This window comes from Gobio gobio (genome assembly GCF_949357685.1).
Source record: "Gobio gobio genome assembly, chromosome: 18".
In the NCBI taxonomy this organism is placed as follows: Eukaryota; Metazoa; Chordata; class Actinopteri; order Cypriniformes; family Gobionidae; genus Gobio; species Gobio gobio.
Window position 1 is genome coordinate 16,486,372 of NC_137111.1, and position 23,383 is coordinate 16,509,754.

At 36.5% G+C, this 23,383-nt stretch overlaps 1 protein-coding gene across 1 annotated transcript in view; it reads left to right on the forward strand.

Annotated features, from left to right (window-relative positions):
- Nucleotides 1-2,869: 2,869 nt before the first annotated feature.
- The window catches only part of epas1b (endothelial PAS domain protein 1b), a 63,482-nt gene continuing 42,968 nt past the window's right edge, over nucleotides 2,870-23,383 (forward strand). The window contains exon 1 of the mRNA XM_079842792.1: nucleotides 2,870-3,342. Coding sequence (XP_079698918.1) covers nucleotides 3,317-3,342 — 26 coding nt within the window. The 5' untranslated portion in view covers nucleotides 2,870-3,316. The remainder of the gene's footprint in view (nucleotides 3,343-23,383) is intronic.

Below are 23,383 nucleotides of genomic sequence, written 5' to 3' on the forward strand. Positions count from 1 at the left end.
ATATGTCTGTTTTCCAAAATAGTGATACTGTTATTGGTCAAAACTCAGAAAAATACAAATCCAGGAGGGATGCTAGTCTGTGCCAGTCTGTCCACAATTCAGACATTTTTCACCCCAAACATAAGAAACATTTTTCATGGAGGACTGTGATGAATGCTATCAGTTTTGTTTTTTTTAGAAAAATCATACCTTTCCTCTTTAAAGTCACAATGCGTAAGATTTTTGGATTAAAATATCCAAAAACCACTAGAACAGTGTTATATATTTTGTTGACTTGTGTAGCCTACTTACTTACATTATCCCAAATGTTTCTAATTCAGAGAAATCAGTTATTTTAACCAGTGTAACGGCCAGTGTCATTGCGTCGTCTGTCAATGATGTCACATCCACCTTATACCCTTGATTTCCGGTTTTACTTTCGTAGAAACCATGAAAACACCAAAGCATTTTATGTGTTTTATTAGACAGGTGAGCAACTGTTTGGATATATCAACAGAAAAATAATCATTGTTATATTCCTCAACATAGTCTTATTATTTGAATCTCATTTTCTTGATTTACCGTGAGTAACATGTTCGTACCAAATAAAGTGCTTTATTTGTAGCAACAGTAATAAAGCATTTTCTCCACCATGCATTATTTTTTTCAAATGAACTGCATGCCATTTAGCAACACAAGTCGTTAAAAAGCTATTCTAATATCAGTCTAGCTTACTGCAATGTGCAACAAGTGTTTCATACCAGCCACCAAGCAAACACACAGAGTAATGTTATAACAACTTTTTATTTTGTCAAAAATAAATTTGTCAAATAAAGTGACCTATAGTAATTCAGCTTGCAGCAGTTTCATTAGAATTAAATAAGTGATCAAACGTAACTGTGTCCACATACATACACTCAAAAAAATGATACGTGGGTTTTACTTAATTTTTTTTATGTCAACAGGTTCCACGTAATTGGGTTATGTTGAATTTAATTAAAATAGTTTATTTCAGTAAACTTAAAGGTCCCATTCCGCATGATCCCATTGTTCAAACTTTAGTTAGTGTGTAATGTTGCTGTCAGAGCATAAATAATACCTGTAAAATTATAAAGCTCAAAGTTCAATGCCAAGCGAGATATTTTATTTAACAGAAGTTCCCTTTCAAAGCCTACAGCGAACGGCTGGCTTGGACTACATCCTGGTACTTCCTTCTTTAATTACGTCAGTAGAGCAGTAGAACAGACTAACCTCCGCCCACAAAGAAACGCGAAAAAGGGGGCGCGGTCTTGTTGCTGTCCCACGTGGAGAAGCGGACGTGTCGCGTGGAGAAAAGGAACTGTTGTGTTGAGTGTGTTTATCGCCATGTCGTCGAGACGCTGTTATTTTCATCCAGGAGTCAAATCACCTTTGTTTGGCTTTCCCAGGGACGCTGTAGAGATTATTGAACGCATACATCTCTCCGTTTAGAGGCGTGACCTTTCCAACATGCGCTAAGCTGCTGTCGAATCACAACACAGGAACTGCTGGCACGTGCGCTAAGCTGCGGTCGAATTACAACACGGTAAGCGCTGGCACAATCAGAACTCGTTACGTATTTCTGAAGGAGGGACTTCATAGAACAGGGAAATCACCAGCCGTTTTTAGGACAGTGGAAACAGCGGTACACAGATAAGTACATTGTGTGAAAAATACTGTGTTTTTTTACACGCGAAACATGAACACATGTTATATTGCACACTGTAAACACAATCAAAGCTTCAAAAAAACACGAAGAACGGGACCTTTAAGTTTTTTACGTAAGGTTAAATCAATGCCATTTAGTTAAATCAGGTTAACATTCTTAATTTTGTCCAAAACTATTCGATTGAATTATTCTAAAATGAATATAAAAAACAAAACAAAACAAGTAATGTTTTGTGAAATACTATCTTTACAACATTTACAAGTTCTTATTGGCTAGCCAGAAGATGGTTTTGTTACATCCATGGCATGCCCAAGCTGTTTTTTATTATTAAAACAACTTTAATTGTTATTAGCAGGTCCTCACCCCAAGCGCATCTACACTTCACCACAATGGTAACCTCCAAAAACACTAACATTACAAAAACTTTTAAATACCAACATAACAAAACATTAAGCATTAAAAAGTCTCTCCATTTTCTCATCTTGTTAAAAATGGATCAACTTTATTTAAACATTTACTCTCTGAATTCGGCCCCTTTGCAAAGCATGATGGGAAGTGAAAGTCTTGTTTGATTGGGTTTCTTGATTGAAATATGTTATTTCAAAATGAAAACATCAAGTTATGTCAAAGAGTAACGGCTTTAAGACAGTTTAACATGAATCAATTACATTTGAACCAGAAACCTGATATAATTGTGTTAAATCAAGATGAATTGCTTAAATAAAGTGAACAGCATCATAAAATAATTTTTTGAGTTTAGCCTACACAGCAAAACGAAAGGACAACTGCATCATATAAGCTCTCGGCCCTGCCCTACCTCATGCCACAGTAATGTTAATGAAACTTTAACATTAGCTCATCCATGAACATGATTTCTGTCGGATTGCTTTCCATCGGCTGTGGAGGTGAAGGCGACAACTCGCAATATCCCACACGCTCATCAAGTTATGCCTTTGTTATTGTTTCAAATAAGCACCCTTTAGCGGTGAAACTTACATAGTGTGCCTTTAACCAGTACAATTTTAAGTGACAGATTCTTAAATTACTACAAGTTCCCCTTAACCCTGAATGTTTTTTTTATTTATTAGCATATTAAAATGTAGCCTTAGTTTACGTTCCACTCAGTCCTGCTTCAGAGAACCCTGCCATCTTGAAGAGTTTATAGTCGCAGTCATTTTTTCAACCAACCCGTAATATTGAGCTGATTCAAATGAGTTTCATTCTAGCTTTTGGAGAAAGTAGACCTACAGGAGCACTTGTGCAGGAGTGAATGTCCTGTCAGCGCGGACGGTGGGCGGTTCCCAACGGCGACTCCAGCCAATCAGAGAGCTCTAATTGATTGCTCAGCTGTCAAGCGCCCTTCAGTGAGACGCTGCGGTCTGTGAACTTCACTGACCTAAAAACAAGCGAGAAACTCCCTCACCGCTCTTGGATTTTTACAAAAGTGGGAGACTGTACGATCCTTGGCAGTGTTCTGAGACTGTACAGTCACTTTTGGCCTGCTGGTGGACTTTACTGCATGTTCACGATCCATTGTGCGTCTTTTTGTGTTATTTAACGCGAGTGTTTGAGGTGGTTTGGAGCGTGTTCTGTTTGCACAGAGTGCAGACCTGACTGCTGTCGAACTGCGGGAATTACGAGGGCACAGAGATGACAGCTGAGAAAGAGAAGAAGAGGTAAGTTAAGCAGGCTATGTGTAATATTGTATTAAACTGCAACTCTGTTGTAAAGTGCAACTCTGTTGCGCACAGTTCAGCTTTATGGAGCTGCAGCAACAAGTGAATCTCTGTATGAGACTCGAACGCGCTGCAGTCGCTTAAAGCCACGATGATTCATTGAGACACATGCTTATTTCCCTGCAACACACGACATACACGAAATACATGTTTTTATTTATTTATTATTAACCAATGTGTATGAGTAACTGTATCTAGATATTTAAGTATTTCCTTATTAAATATTGAAAGCATTTAAATATTTTTTTAACAATATAATTTTGTTGAAAATAGTTTATTTTATTATTATTATTATTATTATTATTATTATTATTTTTATTATTATTTTTATTATTATTAATGTTATTTTAATTTTAAAGTTCTACTAGATATATCTAAAATTATTAATGAATTGTACATTTGTATTGTGTAAATTGGTAGGATTGTAAAAAATAAATGTTTTATCATTATAGTATAACAATTTTAGTTTGCTTTCATGTAACTTATACAGTTGTGTAATTTGTACAACATTTTATGAGTTTTACCTCGATTTTCTGTATCAGTAATTAAATTCAGAGTGGTTGAAACTGCAGTTTGTGACTTTTTGCAGCACTTTGATTTGACTTGACCGTTTAAGGAAGCATTTACACTTTTAGTGGGTTGAAATGTATTACAGTGAACAAGGATTTTAGTGAAGCACATGCTTATTAGGCAGCATATTAATATTATATTACTTTACACTAGAAATCTCAGGTAACTTGAAGTCATGTTATATGAAGATTGAAGACCATCAGAGTGCTAAGAGTCCCATTAATGAGAGAACAATCGAGAATGTGTTTGTGCATGTGTCACGGCTCTGAGAGCGCCTTGAAGTCTGCCTCATCCTCGTGACGTTTATTCCCTAACAAGCTTTCTGCCTCTTATCTTTGAATCTCAGGGTGGCTGAACACAATATCACCACAAAACTCAAATGAACAGAATATCTAGAGGACTGATTTAGAAGGGGTGCAAAGACTTTAACCCCAAGACACAAGACTGTGATCCTGCCTGTCACTGACAACAGACTGAGACAGAATAAAACAGAAGGTTGTGTGTGTGTATTAGTTTGTGTTTGTCTATACTGAACCCATATGTTTTGGCAGTTTACTTGAGAGAGATTAGCTCAACCCTGACATGTTTTTTATATACATTTTGACATGTTTGTATTCATGCATGTTCTGTAAGCCAGAGCCCCCTCCATGGCCCCTACTATATCACAAGCTTCAGTGGGTTAAACGTTCATTTTCGGTTGCCAACATTTCAGTGAATCTCTAATATGTTTTATCAGAACTGCAATTACGTATTGTTTGCAACTACAAGGCATGAGCAAGCAAGCCTCTAATGAAGCCGTTGTTATGGTAATCAATCATCAAGGCTCTGACTGAACATTAAGTATTTGTGTGCTCATCAATAGAACTGAACCGATTGCCTGAATTGGTCAGTTTGGACACTTTTTACTCACCATTTGTTTTAGATCTAATTAGTTCATTATCTGTTATTGTAGTTCTCCCTTACGTCACACCAGGCTTTGTCTGTGGTTCATTTTGTCACTGAGTGGCTCATTTACGAAGGGAAAGACCATGCTTTGTGATGGGCTCTATTAACTCCCTCAGGCCGAAAGCTGGCCATTAGCCTGCTGTAACTTGGCACTGTTTCAGAGCATTGTCCTGAACACAACCACCTACCTGAACCTAGTTACCTAGCCTTGGTTTGGAGTATAAGACTCTTCATTCTCTTCTAAAATCCATGTTTTATAAAAATAAAAAAAAAGGGGGAAAAAGGAAGCTGGTGACCTTGGTGTTAAAAACTGTGTACAAAAACAGTTATGTCCTAGGTTCATTTGAAAAAGTTGCCTGTGGCAAAATTTGTGCTAAATTTTAGTACATTGCTTTTTTGCATTTTTCTCGACCCTTTCAAGTGAAATGTCCAGCGCGCGCTGCTAAAAGCGAGTTCAGTTTTATCTGAAACAGAATAACGTGACTAACGTTTTATTACATTGGTCGTTATACACTCTTAGAAAAAAAGGTTAGGTAGGGTTCTAAATAGAACCTTAGGTTTCTTGGCTCAATTTTAATTCCAATAAAACATTCCTTTTTAATGGGTTATTTCAATTTATTTCTTGTGATTTAAGTATGTTTACGAGCTGTTTATTCATAATGTATAATAAAAAATAAAAAAAAATGAATGAACTAAATCCATAAAATTATCCCATCATTTGTTTTAAATTGAATAATATATATATAAAAAATAATCAAATAAATCTAATCTATTGAATTATTTTCTGAATAGTCGATTAATCCTTTGGTGAATTTACCAATAAATAACTCCTCTATGTACACTATGTACAAGCCTTTTTTTGAGAATTATACATTTTAAATGAGTAAAAAAATAGAGCTTAATAAACATTTTGTATTATAAATCTTAAACTTATAAATGTAAACACATTTTTTTTTATAAATGCGAATCAAATGTCCATTCCCTTGTTCCGTTAAGATTTATACACAATGTTTTATTAAGCTCTAGGTTTTGTTTAACTAATTTAAAATTCATAATTGTAAGGATAATTCAATTTGATTGAGTTTTACTATTAATTGGATTTCGTAGATCTTGGAAAAAAGGCTTATTTTTTTTGTGTATGAACTTTTCCCTAATTATACTTTTTATCGTAAAAGATAAGGTTTGCAGTGTAGGCCTAATTAGGAAAGGCAGTGTTCAGTCACATTTTGGGATTTACAGCAGCAGTTGCATACAAGAGTGAATCCTTTTAATGTTTTGTTCTTTCAGGAGTTTGAAGTCACTGCTTGAATATATTCATTAATTTGTATGGACAGGTGATGTCACAACCGCATTCGAACTACACTTTCCACACTTTAGTCGGAGTCACCATCATTGGGGAACATAAACAGCACGAAGAATCGATGCATTCCATGCAAATCGACTAATTTAGACTCCTCGTTCCAGTCCTAGTTAAATGCCCGACTGTGTTTGAAAATATTGTCCCACCTACAGTTAACCCTATCATTAAACCTAACCGATAGTGTTAACAAAAGCAAACGGGTGAAAATCCATTTGCTGAAGCCACTGAGCCATTTTATCTTGCTCCTACACATCTTTGAGCTCTTTTATCGAGGCTTGTGTTTCACGGGATTCGTACCCAAGCTCTCTGAAAATGCAAGTGCGATGCTGGTGAGCTACCGAGCAAGTTTACTATAGCACTATTCGGATGGGATTGGTTTAACAAGGGTAGATGGAAGTAATGTCATTTTACCACATGACATCTGTAATATTAATGGCCAATTCATCCGGGGAAAAAATCCCAGTAGAACTAGCAGAAGTGGCAGGGGTAACTCGATTTACGCACCTCCGTCAGCTTCCTGATATCACGTGTGCCAGAAATGCCGAAATATGTATGTACATATTTACAGCGGGTCTATTCGCACAGTATTAGTATTACCTGAGGTAATTTTTCCGGGCATTTTTACTGAATGTAAAAGTCGCCGTAATCTTTTCTGACATTGTCCGTAATGATTGCTGAGATGGCACATTGATTCGGATGGGACTAAATCCCTTAGAAGTTCTGGTAACCTCTCCATGTTAAACTAATCCCGCCCGAATAGGGCTTATGTCAGAAAAGCCATACATCTGGAGCTGGTTATGTAATGCAAACATCAAAATGTATTAATTACAAAACATGCAGTGTTTGTTTCAGTTGAAACCTGAAGTGAATTGTATACGTTTGCAAAAGTTTAGGTAGAGGCACTTTTTTGCAATCAGGTTGGTCCAACCTGATCATATGGAAATTTGTACATATTTTACAAGTTGGCTAATTCGTACGTATTTGAAGAGTTGCACAATTTGTGTGAATTTGTACGAATGACCTTCCCCTAACCTCGCCCCTAGACCTACCTGTCACTGGGGTTTAGACAAATTAGCCACATCGTAAAATGCGTATGAATTGGTCGTGAGACAGCGTTGGTTGGTCATGCATGCCCCATCTCTTACGTTTTCTGTCAGCCTCCAGGCATAACTCAGAGCATTTCACAAGAATTTTGGCTTGTCAAGTCACCTTTACTCTTCATGCTGCCACCTTTATAGATCAAGCACAACTTAACTCATAACATTCAAAAGTTTGGGGCTAGTAAGATTTTTGAAATTATCTTATGCTCACCAAGGCTACATTTATTTGATAAATACAATCATGTTGTGAAATAATATATATTAACTGTTTTCTTTTGAGTATATTTTAAATTTTAATTTATTCCTGTGATGCAAAGATGCATTTTCAATGACGCCAGTCTTCAGTGTCCCATGATCCATGGTCATTCTAATGCTTATTTGTTGCTCAAGAAACAGTTCTGATTAATATCAATATTGAAAACCATACTTTTGTGGAAACCATGATACATTTTCATTTAGGATACTCGGATGAAAAGAACGTTCTTAAGAAAAGCATTTATTTGAGATTTAAATTTAAAAAAAAATCTATGTAAAAAGTCTGTCGCTTTTGATTCATTTAATGCATCCTTGTTAAATAAAAGTGTTAATTTCTTTCAAAAAACAAACAAACTTTAAATAGTAGTGTAATCCATGACTATTTGGCTCAGACCTAATGTACCAGTGGGTACATTCACTTGGGTAGAATCACTTTGTGGAATGTGATTTTTATTTATGTATCACTGAATCAAACTCTTTTGCACCATCACTCAAAAATAAGCCTCACAGATTAAAAGGTTTTAGTAAACATATATGCAGATGCCTATTACTGTTTATCACAATACTGAATCGTTAAATAAATTGTACTGTATTTTTGGTAATGCTTCACAATAAAGGTTCCATTAGTTAAAGTTAGCTAATGCATTAAGTAATATTAAATGAGCAACACATTCATTACAGTTCTTATTGTTCTTTGTTAAAGAGCACCTATCATGGAATTTTGAAATTTACCTTTCATGTAGTGTGTAACATAGATCTAAGTGAACAAAAACATCCTGTGATAGCTTGAAATATGACAGTGCACCGTATATATAGTTATTTTCTTTCAAAAGTAAGAGTCGACTCTGAGTCATTTTTAAGAATCGTTAGAAGACCGAAGCTTTTTCTCTGACTAGATGACGTCAACTTGTCAAGTTATTTGAATACGATACGCCCACTTATTGCGCTCCAAGACGCCAGTGAAAACTAGAAAACATCATGGCCACGAGACGCTGTGTTCTGAAGTGCGACTCAAAAGCAAACTTTTTTCATCTGCCCAAGGATGAGCATTTGAAGACTAAGTGGCTTGAAGACAAACCATACATCGTCGCGATTGAGTGTTTATTATTAGTCGTCAAATGTATGTTTCGCGATCTCAGGAAGCTTTTATTATGGACTTTTATTATGGCACATGGTATCTTCTTCGTCTGTCTGTACCATATATGGATTACATGTGCACAGAGCGCCCTCCGGCTGCCAGTATGAATTGAAAACAACACATAAGAGACTCAATCGCTCATGATTAGGCTATTTCTGCCCATTTTGAGGAAGTATTGAATAAAAAATACTCCTCTGTTTAGAAATTTGACAGACATCTGAGAATCTACCAATATTTCTCCTCATCTGCACACTTTTGAACTAAAAGCCCTGAGGGATGTTGATTTGTCCCGAGTCTTCGTGAGGAGTTTTTTTATGAATGAGATCAGCTGAGGCTCATATTACAATCAAACAGTACCGACGCGGTTTTCATATTCATAACTCCTGACACATATTAACAAATTACTGTCATTATAAGACTTTGATGGGCGTTCCGTTTCCGAGAATATCTGCACAGACTATACCAATCACAACTGACTGGGTCATCGGACCAATCACCGCAGATTAGCGTCACGTAAAGGCGGGGTTTTGAAAAGTGAATCACTAAAGGAATCATTTGAGAATCGCTGTCAAAACAGGTAAAAATAAATGCATATTATAAGAAAACTAAAGTCTTTTTTGTCATTGCATGCATGCAAAACTGTTGTTGGGGACTTCTAAAACAATATTGGGAACATTTTAAATGCCATGATAGGTGCTCTTTAAGTTTTAAATATGGATATTTTTCTTACACAAACCCATCAATTTACTTCAGAAGGCCTGTATTAATTAGTCATTTGTAGGTATCAGCAATTGGCATTTGAGTAGATCTGGACTGATGTGGGCATTTAAGACCTTTGTTTTCATAAGGAGAATCTAAGATATGAGACTTTGGTGGAGAAATTCAAAGAGCCTCCCAGCTGTAGGACAGTTTATTGTGACAGGATCTCTAGAGAAGGCCTGAATGGAGACTTCATAGTCCCCACCCTCCGTTAACGGCAGGGGTGCGAGGCACTGCTCTCAGTCTGGGAGCTTATTTTCTCCTTCTCTTTTTCTTGTTTTTCTTCCTCTTACTCCAGTCTCTCTGCTTGCCTCTGAATCAGTATCTCTCCCATCTTCTCTTTCTTAAGGCATACTGATCTTTACTAGTGTTTTTCCATTCTTTACCTCCTCCAGACCACTGTCTCCTGACACTTCCTGTTAATTAACCCCATTCTTCCTCCTGCCGCATACTTCCAATGTCACATCAATTTCTAACATCAGCTGCTTCCAGATGAACTTTACTCTCATTACCCTTATTTGGTCCCCATCAGTGAACTGTCATCGGCTACAGTAAACTTTGACCCTGATTTCCTATAATTGCGTAGAATTCCTGAAAATTAGACCTATGAGTAAACATCATTGTGCATGGCAGCAGAAATGGAACGTTATCTGAATGATCCTAATTCATTGTGTGGCTAGTGTTAGGTCTCTCATTTACTTCAACCTGCCATTTTTATGTGTATAAATTTGGTATCAACCAGTGTATTGACTATATTTTCAGAAGAACCATCATTTCGACCAGTTGTTCTATATATAACATTAAAAAAAAATGGAAAACGTGTATATCTGTAATTCTGAATCGTCTGAACTTCTGATGATGCTCAGATAAGACTGATTACGTATCATTGATTCATGCCTTGCTTTGAAACTATCTGTATTGTGAATAGTGCTATAGAAGTAAATGGGAATTGAATCAATTGGTCTCCTTGAAGAATCCTTCCTGTGCTTGAACAACTGTGTGGTGTGGACTGTTTGCCTGTATACTTGTATGTGTTACAATATGTCAGCTTTCCAGCTTTGCCATCAGCATGACGTGTATACGTATACCCCATCCATTTCTGTGATCTTTCCTCTTCTGGTGGAGAGGGTTGTACCGGGGATGGTTGTTTGGATGGGTTTGAGAACATTCTGTTCCAAAGGATCAGATATTAGCCTAGTCCACATTGTTCTCGGTTTGTGTTTAGCAAGATGCCAAAACGAGCGGAAAACGGACTGTAAGCAAGCAATGGCTTTGGTGTTTCTCATTAGAATGAGTGGTCAGGCATGGGAAGTCTCCTCACCTCTCTGCTGCTGCGTTATACATTAACAAAGAGAGTCTGCCGTGGACTTGAAGAGAATTTAAGTCTGGCCAGACACAGTTTACATGCTGGTAATGTGTTTACAACACAGACTGGGCTTGGAGGGTATATTATTTTCCTCATTGATGTGTATTGATTTGAAAAATACATCAAAATGGTATACATAATCCAAAGATTTACTCAACCTCATTTCATTTAAAAGCTGTAAGACTTTAAAAGGAAAGGGTTTGAAATGCCAACTGCTAGTTTCCATCCATCGATAATTGACAGTGACCAGATCACTGATAGTGTTTGACGTCACAATGTCATCTCTGACATATAGTTACAAACCAGATTTGAATCTGCATAGGTGTGAAATTGTGAATGTGACCCGAAATCAGCCAGGACAAAAAAACATCTTTTGTATTTGAGCTAAATGAATCAGACTTAGCAAAATGTTTTGGTTTTTTTTCATCATCATTCATCATTTAAATGTTCTATTTCATTAAGTAAATATTTGTTCTTGGCGTGGTCAAATTTACTTAAATGCATATAAAATATAGCATTATATGAAGTATATTTTATATATAAAATATACTTCATATAATGCTATGTTATATTATATGCATTTATATATTTATAATCTAGTATATATTTAGATAGCGAAACAGATATTTGTGTATTGTTGTTGAGTTAAGTATAAAAAAAATATATATATATATATATAAGTTTTAAAAAATCTGCATGGTTATTTATTTTTGTGTGATCTTTTTTGTTTTGTATTCCTGCTTTGGACACTGTAATAAGTAATCATTAGTCTGCATTTGCAACAATAAAAACATGATGTGCACATCTATTTTTTTGCTATCTAAACATTTTCATCGTTGTTTTCGGGTGTGCGTAATTAAGCTTAAATTGATAACAGGGTTCCCACGCTTCTTGAAAGTCCTTGAATTTCAGACACATGGATTCAAGGCCTGGAAAGTACTTGAAAACAAACATAGGTGCTTGAAAGTGCTTGAATTAAGCGTGAACTACATTTTGTTAGAGTAGCATGATGCTATTACAAAAATTGGCCTTTATGCGCTGCCAAAGCCAAAATAAAACAGCGCTACTGATTGGGGAGGAAGTGGGAAAAACCTGAAAAAAATGCGGTGTTAGCGGATGGATTGTGTTCATTTGCAGTCAGCTCTGCATAATGAGCACATAACGTGGAGCTTTTTAACTAGCTTAGTGCCAGGGAAGTTCAAATTCAGTGATGCTTGGCTCAGTGTTGAGTTACATAAAAATTGGTTTATCAAAGTTCCAACGTATAACGCTTAATAAAGTAGTGTTTATCAGCGCAGCGCTCCTTTGTTTACAGGGGAAACCAATATATTTCTGCTGTTCCATAAGCGCCATCTACTGTCAAAGAGTGAAATTGCATTTCACAGTGTGTCAGTTGGTTTTTTCAGACTAATGCAAATTAACCCATATTTTTACACCGCTTACACAGAGTTGCAAATGTTAACTGGTGGATCGATGAGACGCTAATGTGCTTTTACAACATATCTAGAATATTAAGTTGTATTAATATAAAGATAAAGTTGTATTAATATAAAGTAAGTTGTTTTTACAGTCATTTTCTGGTTAAGGATGTTTCCATAAACACTGATCTCACCATGTGCAGGTCTTAAAAGCCTTAAAATAGATTTTTAAAAAGATACCATGTACAGGTGATTAATAAATACTTTTGCATATTTTTAATGCCTAACAATTAACTTGTCCATATCTTTTCATTTATTTGGAAAATTCATGCATACAATATTATCTCTATTTGATGTTTTAATGAAGTAATGATTTATAAAAAAGAAAACTAAAACCAGTGTGAAATAAATGTTAAAAGCAGGAATAAGAGACCTGTAAACTGCATACTTTACTACTAAAGTATCCCATTTATGTGGTAGAGACTGTATTTGAATATTGAAATCGTGAATATCTGTAATTCTGAATCCTCTCAACTTCATTAATCATAGGTTTGAATGTGCACAGGGGTGTTTCACAAAATAACTAAAATCATATTTAGAATGACATGAGGGTGAGTTGAATTTTCTCTCTTTTTGTGAGACTAGGGTGAACAATCCCTTTTAAAGGGCAAAATTTAACTGGTCAGATGTCAACCTTGCAGTGATGCACCTTGCTCCCTGTTACCAATCAACTGTTTACTTTGTTCACAAACACTCTAGGGCCTGGGGCTTTGGACTTTTAGCATCTGGCTGCTGTGTCCTAAAGCATGGAGCGGTTTGTTATGAAAATAGTTGTGGGACAGCAGATGGCTGCGGCTGACGCTTCTTGCTGACGAGTTCTACCTGAGGCTACACAGTGACGTATTATTCGATATGATCAAAATCTTAGACCAAGCAAAGAACGCGAGTAGGGGGAGGCATAATAACCCTGTCAATTCAAAAAATCTGTGACCGGTGAGGAGGGTTGCCTTGCTAGATACTTGTTTTGACTTTCAGTCAAACATCGCTTCTTTCAACTCAAAAATAAAAAATTCTGTCATGTATATTTGATGAAAAAACGTAGGATTTGCATGAATGTCCAAGTTAATGGAAGGTGATTCACCCTGCCAAACTCCATGAAGCACAAAATTGCACAATAAAAGTGGTCCATTTACCTCATAATTTCTGAAACAAGAACTTTGTGGGGAAAAAAATAGTCTCTGCAGTGTCATTAACTAAAACGTTTAAAAATCAGTTTTTGTAATTGAAATACAGTTGTAATAAAAACCCCATAATATTATGGAAGCTTGTTTGCCACAGGATTTTTTTTTTTTTTTTTTTAAGATAATTGCAACTTTCTCACAATTGCCTTTTCCCCCCTCCGCATTTATTATATCTCTGACTTTATAACTCTCTGACTTTATAACTTTGACTTTATAGTTGCGACTTTATATCATACAATTTTTGAGAGAAAAAGTCTAGGGATGCACAATATATTGGCCATGCTATCATTATCGACCGATATATATGTTCATTTTTAATGTTATCGGCCCGATAAGAGAATTTAGCCAATATATTAGAGCAGATAAATAATGTATTATTTTCCTAAACTGAGACACACAGATGCGCACTGTTCACCATGATGGTTTTTAATTGCTTGAAATATGATTGGAATCACTTCAGAAAGAAAAATACAGTTAAGTACAACATGTGCAGCGTAAGTCTGTCATATAGGCTACATACAATAATAATGAGAACATCATTATAATTGTGTGTTTGGGACATGGCTTTTAATGGTGAGATTTTTGTTTGTGTAATTTGGATTTATCGACTAATATCGGTTTTAAAATGTAAAGAATGATCTTATCGGGCAAAATTTTCATATCAGTACATCCCTAAAAAAGTCAGAATTGCGACACGTAAACTCTCAATTGCAAGAAAAAAAAGTCAGAATGGTGAGATATAAAAAGTCGCAATTACCTTTTTTATTTTTTATTCTGTGGCAGAAACAAGCTTCCATGCAATATAGATGACTCAACTTAATAAAACAAAACACAAAAAGTAGAAATGGCTATTTAAAAAAACTAATAAAAATGACAAGCACATAACAAAAACTACTAAAACTTAAACTATTATTAACACTGAAAATATAAAATAAACGCTAATTCAAAAATATGAATAAATACTACAATAGTTTATAAATAGTACTAAAATAACACTGCTACACCTAATCACAGTTTGACATTACTGGTGTGTATACATGTTTGGAATGACATGGGATGAGTAAAGGATGACTTAATCTTCATTTTTAAATTAACCGTTCCTTTAAGTAAAAGCAGGTCATAATCTTGACTTTAATAGTTATCTTTAAAGTAAATTGCTTGTCGGAGATGTGGTGTGACACAGTGTGCTGAGGCAATTATGCAGGTGATGCGGGTTTTATTCTGTCTAGTGACATTTCCTGATCCCGTTCAGCACTTCTCTCCATCATTTTATGTCTTCTGCACTTTCATCTGTAATGAAGGGGGCTACAAATAAACAATTAAAAAAGTAAATTGCATCACAGTGGTTTGTAGGCAGTACATTTTTGTTTTCTTACAAGCACATTTAAATGTTCCTTTAAGTTTAAAGGATTTAAATGTGCTTGTAACCTGTAATTCTTTACTCTTTCCCAGCTGCAACAATCATTTCTTTTGAATGTCAGTTGCAGCATAGACATATGCCAGGTATGTGTTTTGTAGGGATCATTTAAAGTTACGTCTCGCTTCATTCAAGCACCATTAGCATATCGCAACTTGTTTCAAAATAGTATGTTCCATTGGCTGATGCTGACTAAGATATGGTTCAGGTGAAGGTTGTATAACACATTGCTGGGAGAATACGCTGTTGAAAGAATCAGTATCATGCTTCAGGTCACATTTATGTGGACCATGAAGGTTCATTGTACATGCCTAAAACTGCACCTTTGCTCTGTTTACCTCATGCTCTAGGAATTTTTTTTGAGAAAAGGCCGAACAGGCGCCCGCATCCACAGACTCGGTGAGGTGATTTCATGCAGCAAGGGTGATTTTTATTTTGAAAGCTGTTCCTTTAATCTGGTTTTACAGCTTACCCTGGTTAGGTGGGGCACTTATTTATATATCTTTTCATCAAATTCTTAGGTTTTTAGGAGTTAAATCATCATTCCAAAGAAGAGGGAACATTTTATCCTGATTTTTTTTTTCTTATAGATTTATGTTTTAGTTATATTCAGTATACATGTGCATAGTTTTAATATAATACTTCTGTATATTATATAATGTTTTAAAGTAATAATTTTGTATATTTATATAATGTTTTAATATAATATAATTTGATATAATCATGAAGTTTGGGTTCAGGAAGATTTTATTCATTTATTTAATAAATGAATTAATACTTTTATTCAACAATTTAGTTGTTCAAAAGTGACAGTAAAGACATGTATAATGTTAAAATCAAACGTTTTGGAATTTCTATTCATCAAAGAATCCTGAAAAAAATCATATTTTCCACAAAAATATAACTATTTTCAACATTGATAATAATAAGAAATGTTTGCCATCACAGCAGTAAATTACATTTTAAAATAGAAAACAATTATTTGAAATGGTAATGGTTTCTATAAAATAATATAAATTGTAAATGGACTACATTTATATAGCGCTTTTAACAGACCCATGGCCATCCAAAGCGCTTTACACATTGCCTCACATTCACCCATTCCCTCACTCATTCATACACCGATGGCGGTGTCAGCCATGCAAGGCGCCGTCCAGCTCGTCGGGAGCAGCTGGGGTTAGGTGTCTTGCTCATGGACACCTCGACACTTGGTCAGGTGGAACCGGGGATTGAACCACCAGAAGGTTTGTAGACAACCTACATGTACCACTGAGCCACTGCCGCCCCATAAAACCACAGATACTATTCATTACAGATTATATTACAATCGTAATAATTTAAGTGGTTATATTAAAAAGTACATACATTTCATATTGTTTTTAAATCATTAACCTTTTTTTAAAATAACAAAAAAGTTTACTTCCAAAAATCCTAGACTTTCACTTTCAATTTTGATATCATTTATGTATGTTGCTATGAAATTCCCAGGTTCCCCAGCCTTGTGTGACACTGAAGCTCTCTGAGGAGGTTTTGGAAGGTCAGTTTTGAGTTCCAGGAAAGAGCCGCTCACTACAGGACTGGAATAGCCGGGGGGACAACACTTAATTTAGTGCATTTCACGCAAGGCAATGGCCATTCTTCCAGTCATAAGGTAGCGTGTCATTGTTTGCATGCCTGAATAGGTCAAGACTGCTTAGTCAGGTTTCGTGTTTATGTTTATGCCTGCTCCCGTGCCGTGCGACCGTTTTATCATTAACCACATCTGTGAGTGCAAGGCCATTGGTCCACCTGTTCGGCCCACCTGCTAAACATAGTTCAAACTGATTTTCCAAGTCAGTAGCTCAGTTAGGTTTGTTAATGTATTTATTTGTGGCTTTGTTAGGATCTGTAGGCATGCAGCTCATATTTCAGCTTCAGTTGCGTGACTTCAGGAACCTCATAGCTCATTTGTCAAACTGAAATAGATAACATCCTCATGACAGGCTGACGTCTATCGCTCTTGTGTTAAATACTTTGAATTCTCAGTGTGATCTGGAAGGTTCAACAGCTTGTGAATTTCAGCACAGGCTTTTGGTAAAGTGTGCTTCGGTTGAGTGTTTGATACTCTGCTTTGAGTCTCACTGAACAGATCGATGTTTGTTTGATTTTGTTGCTGCATTCACGTTGGTTTGGAAATGGACCAGTGTTACTGTTTGCTTAAGTACAAAGGTGCAAGTGATGTTACAAAGTGATCTCAAATAGAAAATAATCCCTGTAACTTCCTAAATTAGTAGAATGTATTTATTTTGCTTTTTTGGGTGTTTTCTTTTTTTCTTTTTTTTCTCAGACTAGTAGAAAGAAAACATCAAATACAATTCGAAGTATCTTTTATAGTACTTTTTCTATTTGCGTCTGTAGATTTCAATTACATGTATTTTTTTTTTCTCCTGCACTGAGTCAGCAGCACTTACATACACCACACTTAACATTTGTATTCCTATAAGGATTTTACAGAGGGGTTTGTGTGTGTGTATATATATATATCTCGGTGATGTCATCTAGCTCATTTCAATTATCATACAGTGACAATGTGGGCAGATAAGTTATTTAGTTGATGTATTTAATTTAGTTTAGTAATTCAATTTATTTGGATATTTAGTGTCCCCAACTGAGCAAAAGGCGACAGTAGCAAGGAACCAAAGCTCCATCAGGTGGCAAAATGGAGAAAAATAAATCTTGGGAGAAACCAGGCTCAGTCGGGGTGCCAGTTCTTCTCTGGACAATTTTTTTGTTCTAGAAATCTAATGAAATATGCACTATTTAAACATAACATTTCAGAAAACTTGTTTACAAAAATATGAAAAATGTTTGCCATTCTTAATGTAATCAGTCAACCCGGAATTTTTTTTTTTTTTTTACCCTATTCACCCGGCCTGGGGTGTCTTGCCTAAATTATTTGCTTACATTTTAATTAAATTTTTTTATAATTTGTAATGAATTTTGCTTAATTGTTTCTGACTTTTATAAGCGTAAATGTAAGAAACGTATTTCTATTGTTTATAATATTTAAGATGAACACTTACTGGACTGAAGCAGTTTATGCTTGCGACTATCCATACTAATGTAACTAGATTTAAAAATAAAGTATCACATATGATTTATTAGGCTTTTAAGGAACATATATTTGTACATTCATCAATGTATTGTATTGCCTTATATGTTTTGCCCTCCACAGTAAAAACTACAGAGATTTGAACATATAAAGCTACACATTTAGTATATCTTATCTTTCTAAGACAAAACTAAGAAAGGAGATTTAGGGTGACAAATTATATTTATATTTATTGTATGCAAGTAATCTGCTATACTGTTATCTCACTGATTTACTTCACAAGCTATCATAATTTCATCTTACTTTTTGACCATATAAATATACTGCACTAAATTACATATTTTAGCCCTGTTTGGGCGTTTGATTAAAATTGAGGTGTTTTTCCTCCTCAAGTATGAGATCCATATTCTAACATTTTTGTCTAATGTGAAATATGAATATATATACTGTATACATTTTACATGTCAGGCTTTATAAATCACTTATAAGTTATACATGAATATAAATTCAGTGAATAAATGTGAATATAAATTGATGAAATGTGTATGTGACACATTTATCAGATTTAGTAGGATGACTTGCTGTACCAACATTTCATCGGTCAATTTGAAACAAAATGTTCTCAATTCAAAACCTGAATTAATAACCGGCACTTCCACATAACAATAAGGTGCTTATACTATGTAAAAAATTGCAGTTTGTCTTAAATGTGTCTGAATGTGATCCACAATGTCCGATTTACTTCTGTGAGGTGAAAATATGCTTTTAGATGTGCCCTTATTTCAAATAGTTTCTTGATTTTCTAGTTTGCACTGAAAGGATGACATTGACCAGTAGTGAGCAGGTTAAGTTACTGTCATCATGGCAACCAGATACATCGCAACCTGATTTTACTGAAAGACATTATAGAATACAATGATCAGCAAATCAAATTGCAGTGGCAAAAAACACCCTCAAATCATCCTATTGAGAACCACGGATGATACTAGAAACTGTAGCAGCTGTAGAATGAGATTGGAAGATTTTCGGTCAGTTATGGTTTGCATGTAACATTGGGTGTGACAGAAGCTTTGATGATAGCTATTCTTCAGGTCACTGCCTGAATTTTCCATTGTTGGTGGTCATGTGGTAGTCTGTAGACATCCGCATCTGCTGCAAACGGTTCAGTGGGTTCACTAGATGGTTTCATGCCCTGAGTGAGCATTAGATGTCTATTGTTTAATGTCCTGCAGTGTCCTCTGGGTCTGTTCACTAACAATAAAGTAGACTGGATCATTATATTCAGGTCTGAAGTACGGACAGAGCTGTATAGCTGGAAAAAGTGACTTTTCAAGAGATGAGACTGTGACCCTGCCTCAGCTCTGGGTGTGATGTATTAATTGATTTACTTTTCGCTTGTGCTATCTGCATCTTTGTACAGGTGTTGAATGGTACAACGTGACCACTTGGATCATCTTAGCTTGTATGGTAGTTTAAAGAGACCTTTCTAAAACAAGTCTTTGGTCATTGAAACAATTATTGGCCTTTGCATCATACAGTATTTGCGCATTTGCCCTCTGCAATCTTAATGGATGCAGGACAGGAAAAGTGGACGTCAACCTCCTCAACACGGTCTCCATGGAAACCAGCCCAGTTCCTATTTATTTTCTTCTTAATAGGACAAGAGGAAGAATAGACAGGAGTATTGTTTCTGCTATATTATGAAGAGCAATTTTGACTGCATCACTTGTTACCTAACGTAGACCAAGATGTCAGACCAGAGAGGTCTTGTTTTTTTTCAGAGACCATAATGCACCATGATTTATTATTTATAGCATTCATAAGAATATGATAAACCATTATGAATGTTCATACAAATATTTTATGAAGTTTAATATTTTCTTTTATTAAATCCACAAATTAAAGCTAGAGGTCGCTTATTCTAAACAAAGGCGTACGCTCCTTGGCATTTATTTTGCCTCAGGCGACCGCTTTCACTTTTTCCGATCATGTGTATGTAGGAGAACGCAGCGCTGTTTTATCATATTAGATACATTTGAGTGTGTTGAAAGTTATGTTATAATGCTACTTTGTGTTTGCTCGGCGGCTACTATGAGACACGTTGCAGTAAACTAGATCGATATTAGGCATGGTAAAACATGGTAATTGCGGTAAATCAAGAAAATTAGATTTAAACGATGAGATTTAAACATTAAGACTAACTGTGTTGAGCTGTATACCAATTAGTTTTCTGTCAATGAATGTATCCAAACAGTTGCTCACCTGTCTAATAAAACACATAATATTTTAAAGCGTCTTTGGTGTTTCTATGGTTTCTACAAAATAAAATAAAAAAATGAGGTATGATGTCATTGATAGGCGACGCACGGACACAGTCCGTGTCCTGGTTAAAATTGCTTATTTCTCTGGATTTAAACATTTGGGATAAGTACACGCGTCAACTCTGCCGTGACGTGCCGTTATTATGTAAGCCCGACCACTGACTCTATACACGATGTGATTGGCCTGACCAGAGTTTGGGTTTTCCAGCTTTCAGGTCTACCGAGAGTTGCTAGACTACACTCGCGGCAAATTAGATTTGCTGCCACAAGGGTGCGTCTAGAATTCTAGGCTAACACGCGTCAAAAAAAACATATAACATTGTTGTAGTGGTTTTTGAATATCTTAATCCAAAAACTTTACATATTGTGCCTTTTTAAATAATGTATTTTTTATTTAATAATAATTAATAAACATGGAAGCTCAAATGTGTGACCACCTGGGTGTAGCATTTTTGATGCACCTTTACTATGTCTGATGGTCAACTAAATCGGTCTAAATCTTTCATTTTGGGCGATATAAACAATACATTGTTACTGTCACGATTCACCAGTGAGAGGCCCGTGATTGCCACCAGAGGGCTCTCCACCCCGGACTGGCACTCCATCAAGGACTACATTTCCCATAACTCTCTGCCCAGACTCATCCATGATTACATCCACCTGTGTCTCATTACCCTGTTAACCTCACCCTATATAAACCTGGTTATCTCATTAATTCATTGCAAAGTCTTGTTTGTTGTATTACTGCATTTCTGAGCGTTTTCCCTGGTTTCTTGTCTCTTGGGTTTGGATTTGGATTACTTGATTCCATGGATTACCCGTTTGCCTGTTTGGACTGCTTGCCTGTGTATGACCTTTTTGCCTTTTTTTTCGTTTTTTTTTTTTTTTTTTAACTATGATTGTGGATTACCCTAGCCTAGAAATCTAGACGCACCCTAGTGGCAGAAAATTTATTTTGCCGCGAGTGTAGTCTAGCAACTCTCGGTAGACCTGAGAGCTGGAAAAACCAAACTCTGGTCAGGCCAATCACAGCGTGTGTAGAGTCGGTGGGCGGGCTTAACATAATGATGGCACGTCACGGCAGAATTGCGGAGGTTCTGGGTGCTACTCGTAAACAGAAGCTGGCGAACAGCGGTCTTTTGAATCGGCTTTGGCCGCAACTATGGAAGACTTGGAATTAAGCTTTTAATTTGAGAAAAGAACGGCACTGAAGTCATTCTTAAGTAAAGAAGATATGTTCAAAGTTTTGCCGACCGGATACGGCGAAAGTCTATCAACTAATTTTAGCTCGATTTCACCTTCTTCTTTGCTATGGTTGGTATGGAAAGACAACCGTTTATCCCGCCCCTCGGATTGAGCCCTGTCAATGGTGAGTTTCCAGACCCAACATCTTGATGTGGGTCTGGCTTGTCAGGCTAGGATTACCCTTTAATAAAGCTGTGTTTGGATCCTCAGCCTTCGTGTCTCAGAGCAGTTCGTTACAGAAGACTTTGTCAAATATGTATCCAGCAGAATAAATCCTACTCCTTCTTCAAGGTACCTGTACCATTGAAAATTATACCGATCAGTTTTGTACTCTGGCTTCTCGGGTAAATTGGAAGGATACCGTTTTTAAGGACTTTTACGTTTTTATGCTATTAAATTAACCCAGAATATCATTCTAGCCACAAGGTCAAAATGACCTGACTTTAGAACAGTTTATAGACTGGTTCCTTATTATTGTCTGGTTCCTCCTACACAGTTGGGGAAGTAGAGGAGGATGTTACCCCCAAACATTTTTGCGAGCCTGTGTCTTCGGACAAGATGGCCGCCCAGCCTGTGTCTTCAGACAAGATGGCCGCCAGTCCAGAGCCCTCTGCCAAGATGGCTGCTGCAACGCCAGAGCCTTCAGCCCAGATGGCCGCCTCCACACGCCTGTCCCCGAGAGAGAATTTCCTGTTCCCGTACCTGAACCTGTGTCCGTTCCTATGATGCACTGACTGTTATGACAACAGCTATTTTGTGTGTGTGTGTGGTGCATGCACATCAGCTCTGTCCAACAACATTAACGCATGGATTCATCCTGCATTGTGTTAAGGGTTCAGGCTGCTGCTGCTGGTTTTTGATGGTGTGTGTGGGTTATTTTCTTGGCACACTTTGGGCCCCTTAGTATCAATTGAGTCTTTGATACACCACAGCCTACCTGAGTATTGTTGCTCACCATGTCCATCCTTTTCTGACTACAGTATACCCATCTTCTGATGGTTACTTCCAACAGGAAAGTGCGGCATGTCACAAAGCTCAAATCATCTGAAACTGATTTTTTTTTTAACATGACAGAGTTCACTATACTCTCCACAGTCACCAGATATCAATCCAATAGATTACCTTTGGGATGTGATGGAATGGGAGATTCACATCATGGATGTGTAACTGACAAATCTGCAGCAACTGCGTGATGCTATCATGTCAATATGGACCAAAATCTCTGAGGGAAGTTTCCAGAACCTTATTGAATCTACACTATATTGCCAAGAGTATTGGGACACTCCTCTAAATCACTTAATTCAGGTGTTACAATCCCTTCCATGGCCAAAGGTGTATAAAATCAAGCACCTAGGCATGCAGGCTGCTTCTACAAACATTTGTGAGAGAATGGGTCGCTCTCAGGAGCTCAGTGAATTCAAGTGTGGTACCGTGATAGGTTCCCACCTGTGTAATAAGTCCATTCGTGAAATTTCCTCACTACTAAATATTCCATGGTCAACTGTTAGTGGTATTATAACAAAGTGGAAGTAACTGGGAACAAGCAACTCAGCCACGTAGTGGTAGGCCACTTAAAATCACAGAGCGGGGTCAGCGCATGCTGAGGCACACAGTGCTCAGAAGTCACCAAATTTCTGTTAATAGCTCCAGACAACCAAACCTTGTGTGGCCTTCAGATTAGCTTAAGAACAGTGTGTAGAGAGCTTCATGGAATGTGTTTCCATGGCCGAGCAGCTGCAGCCAAGCCTTACACCA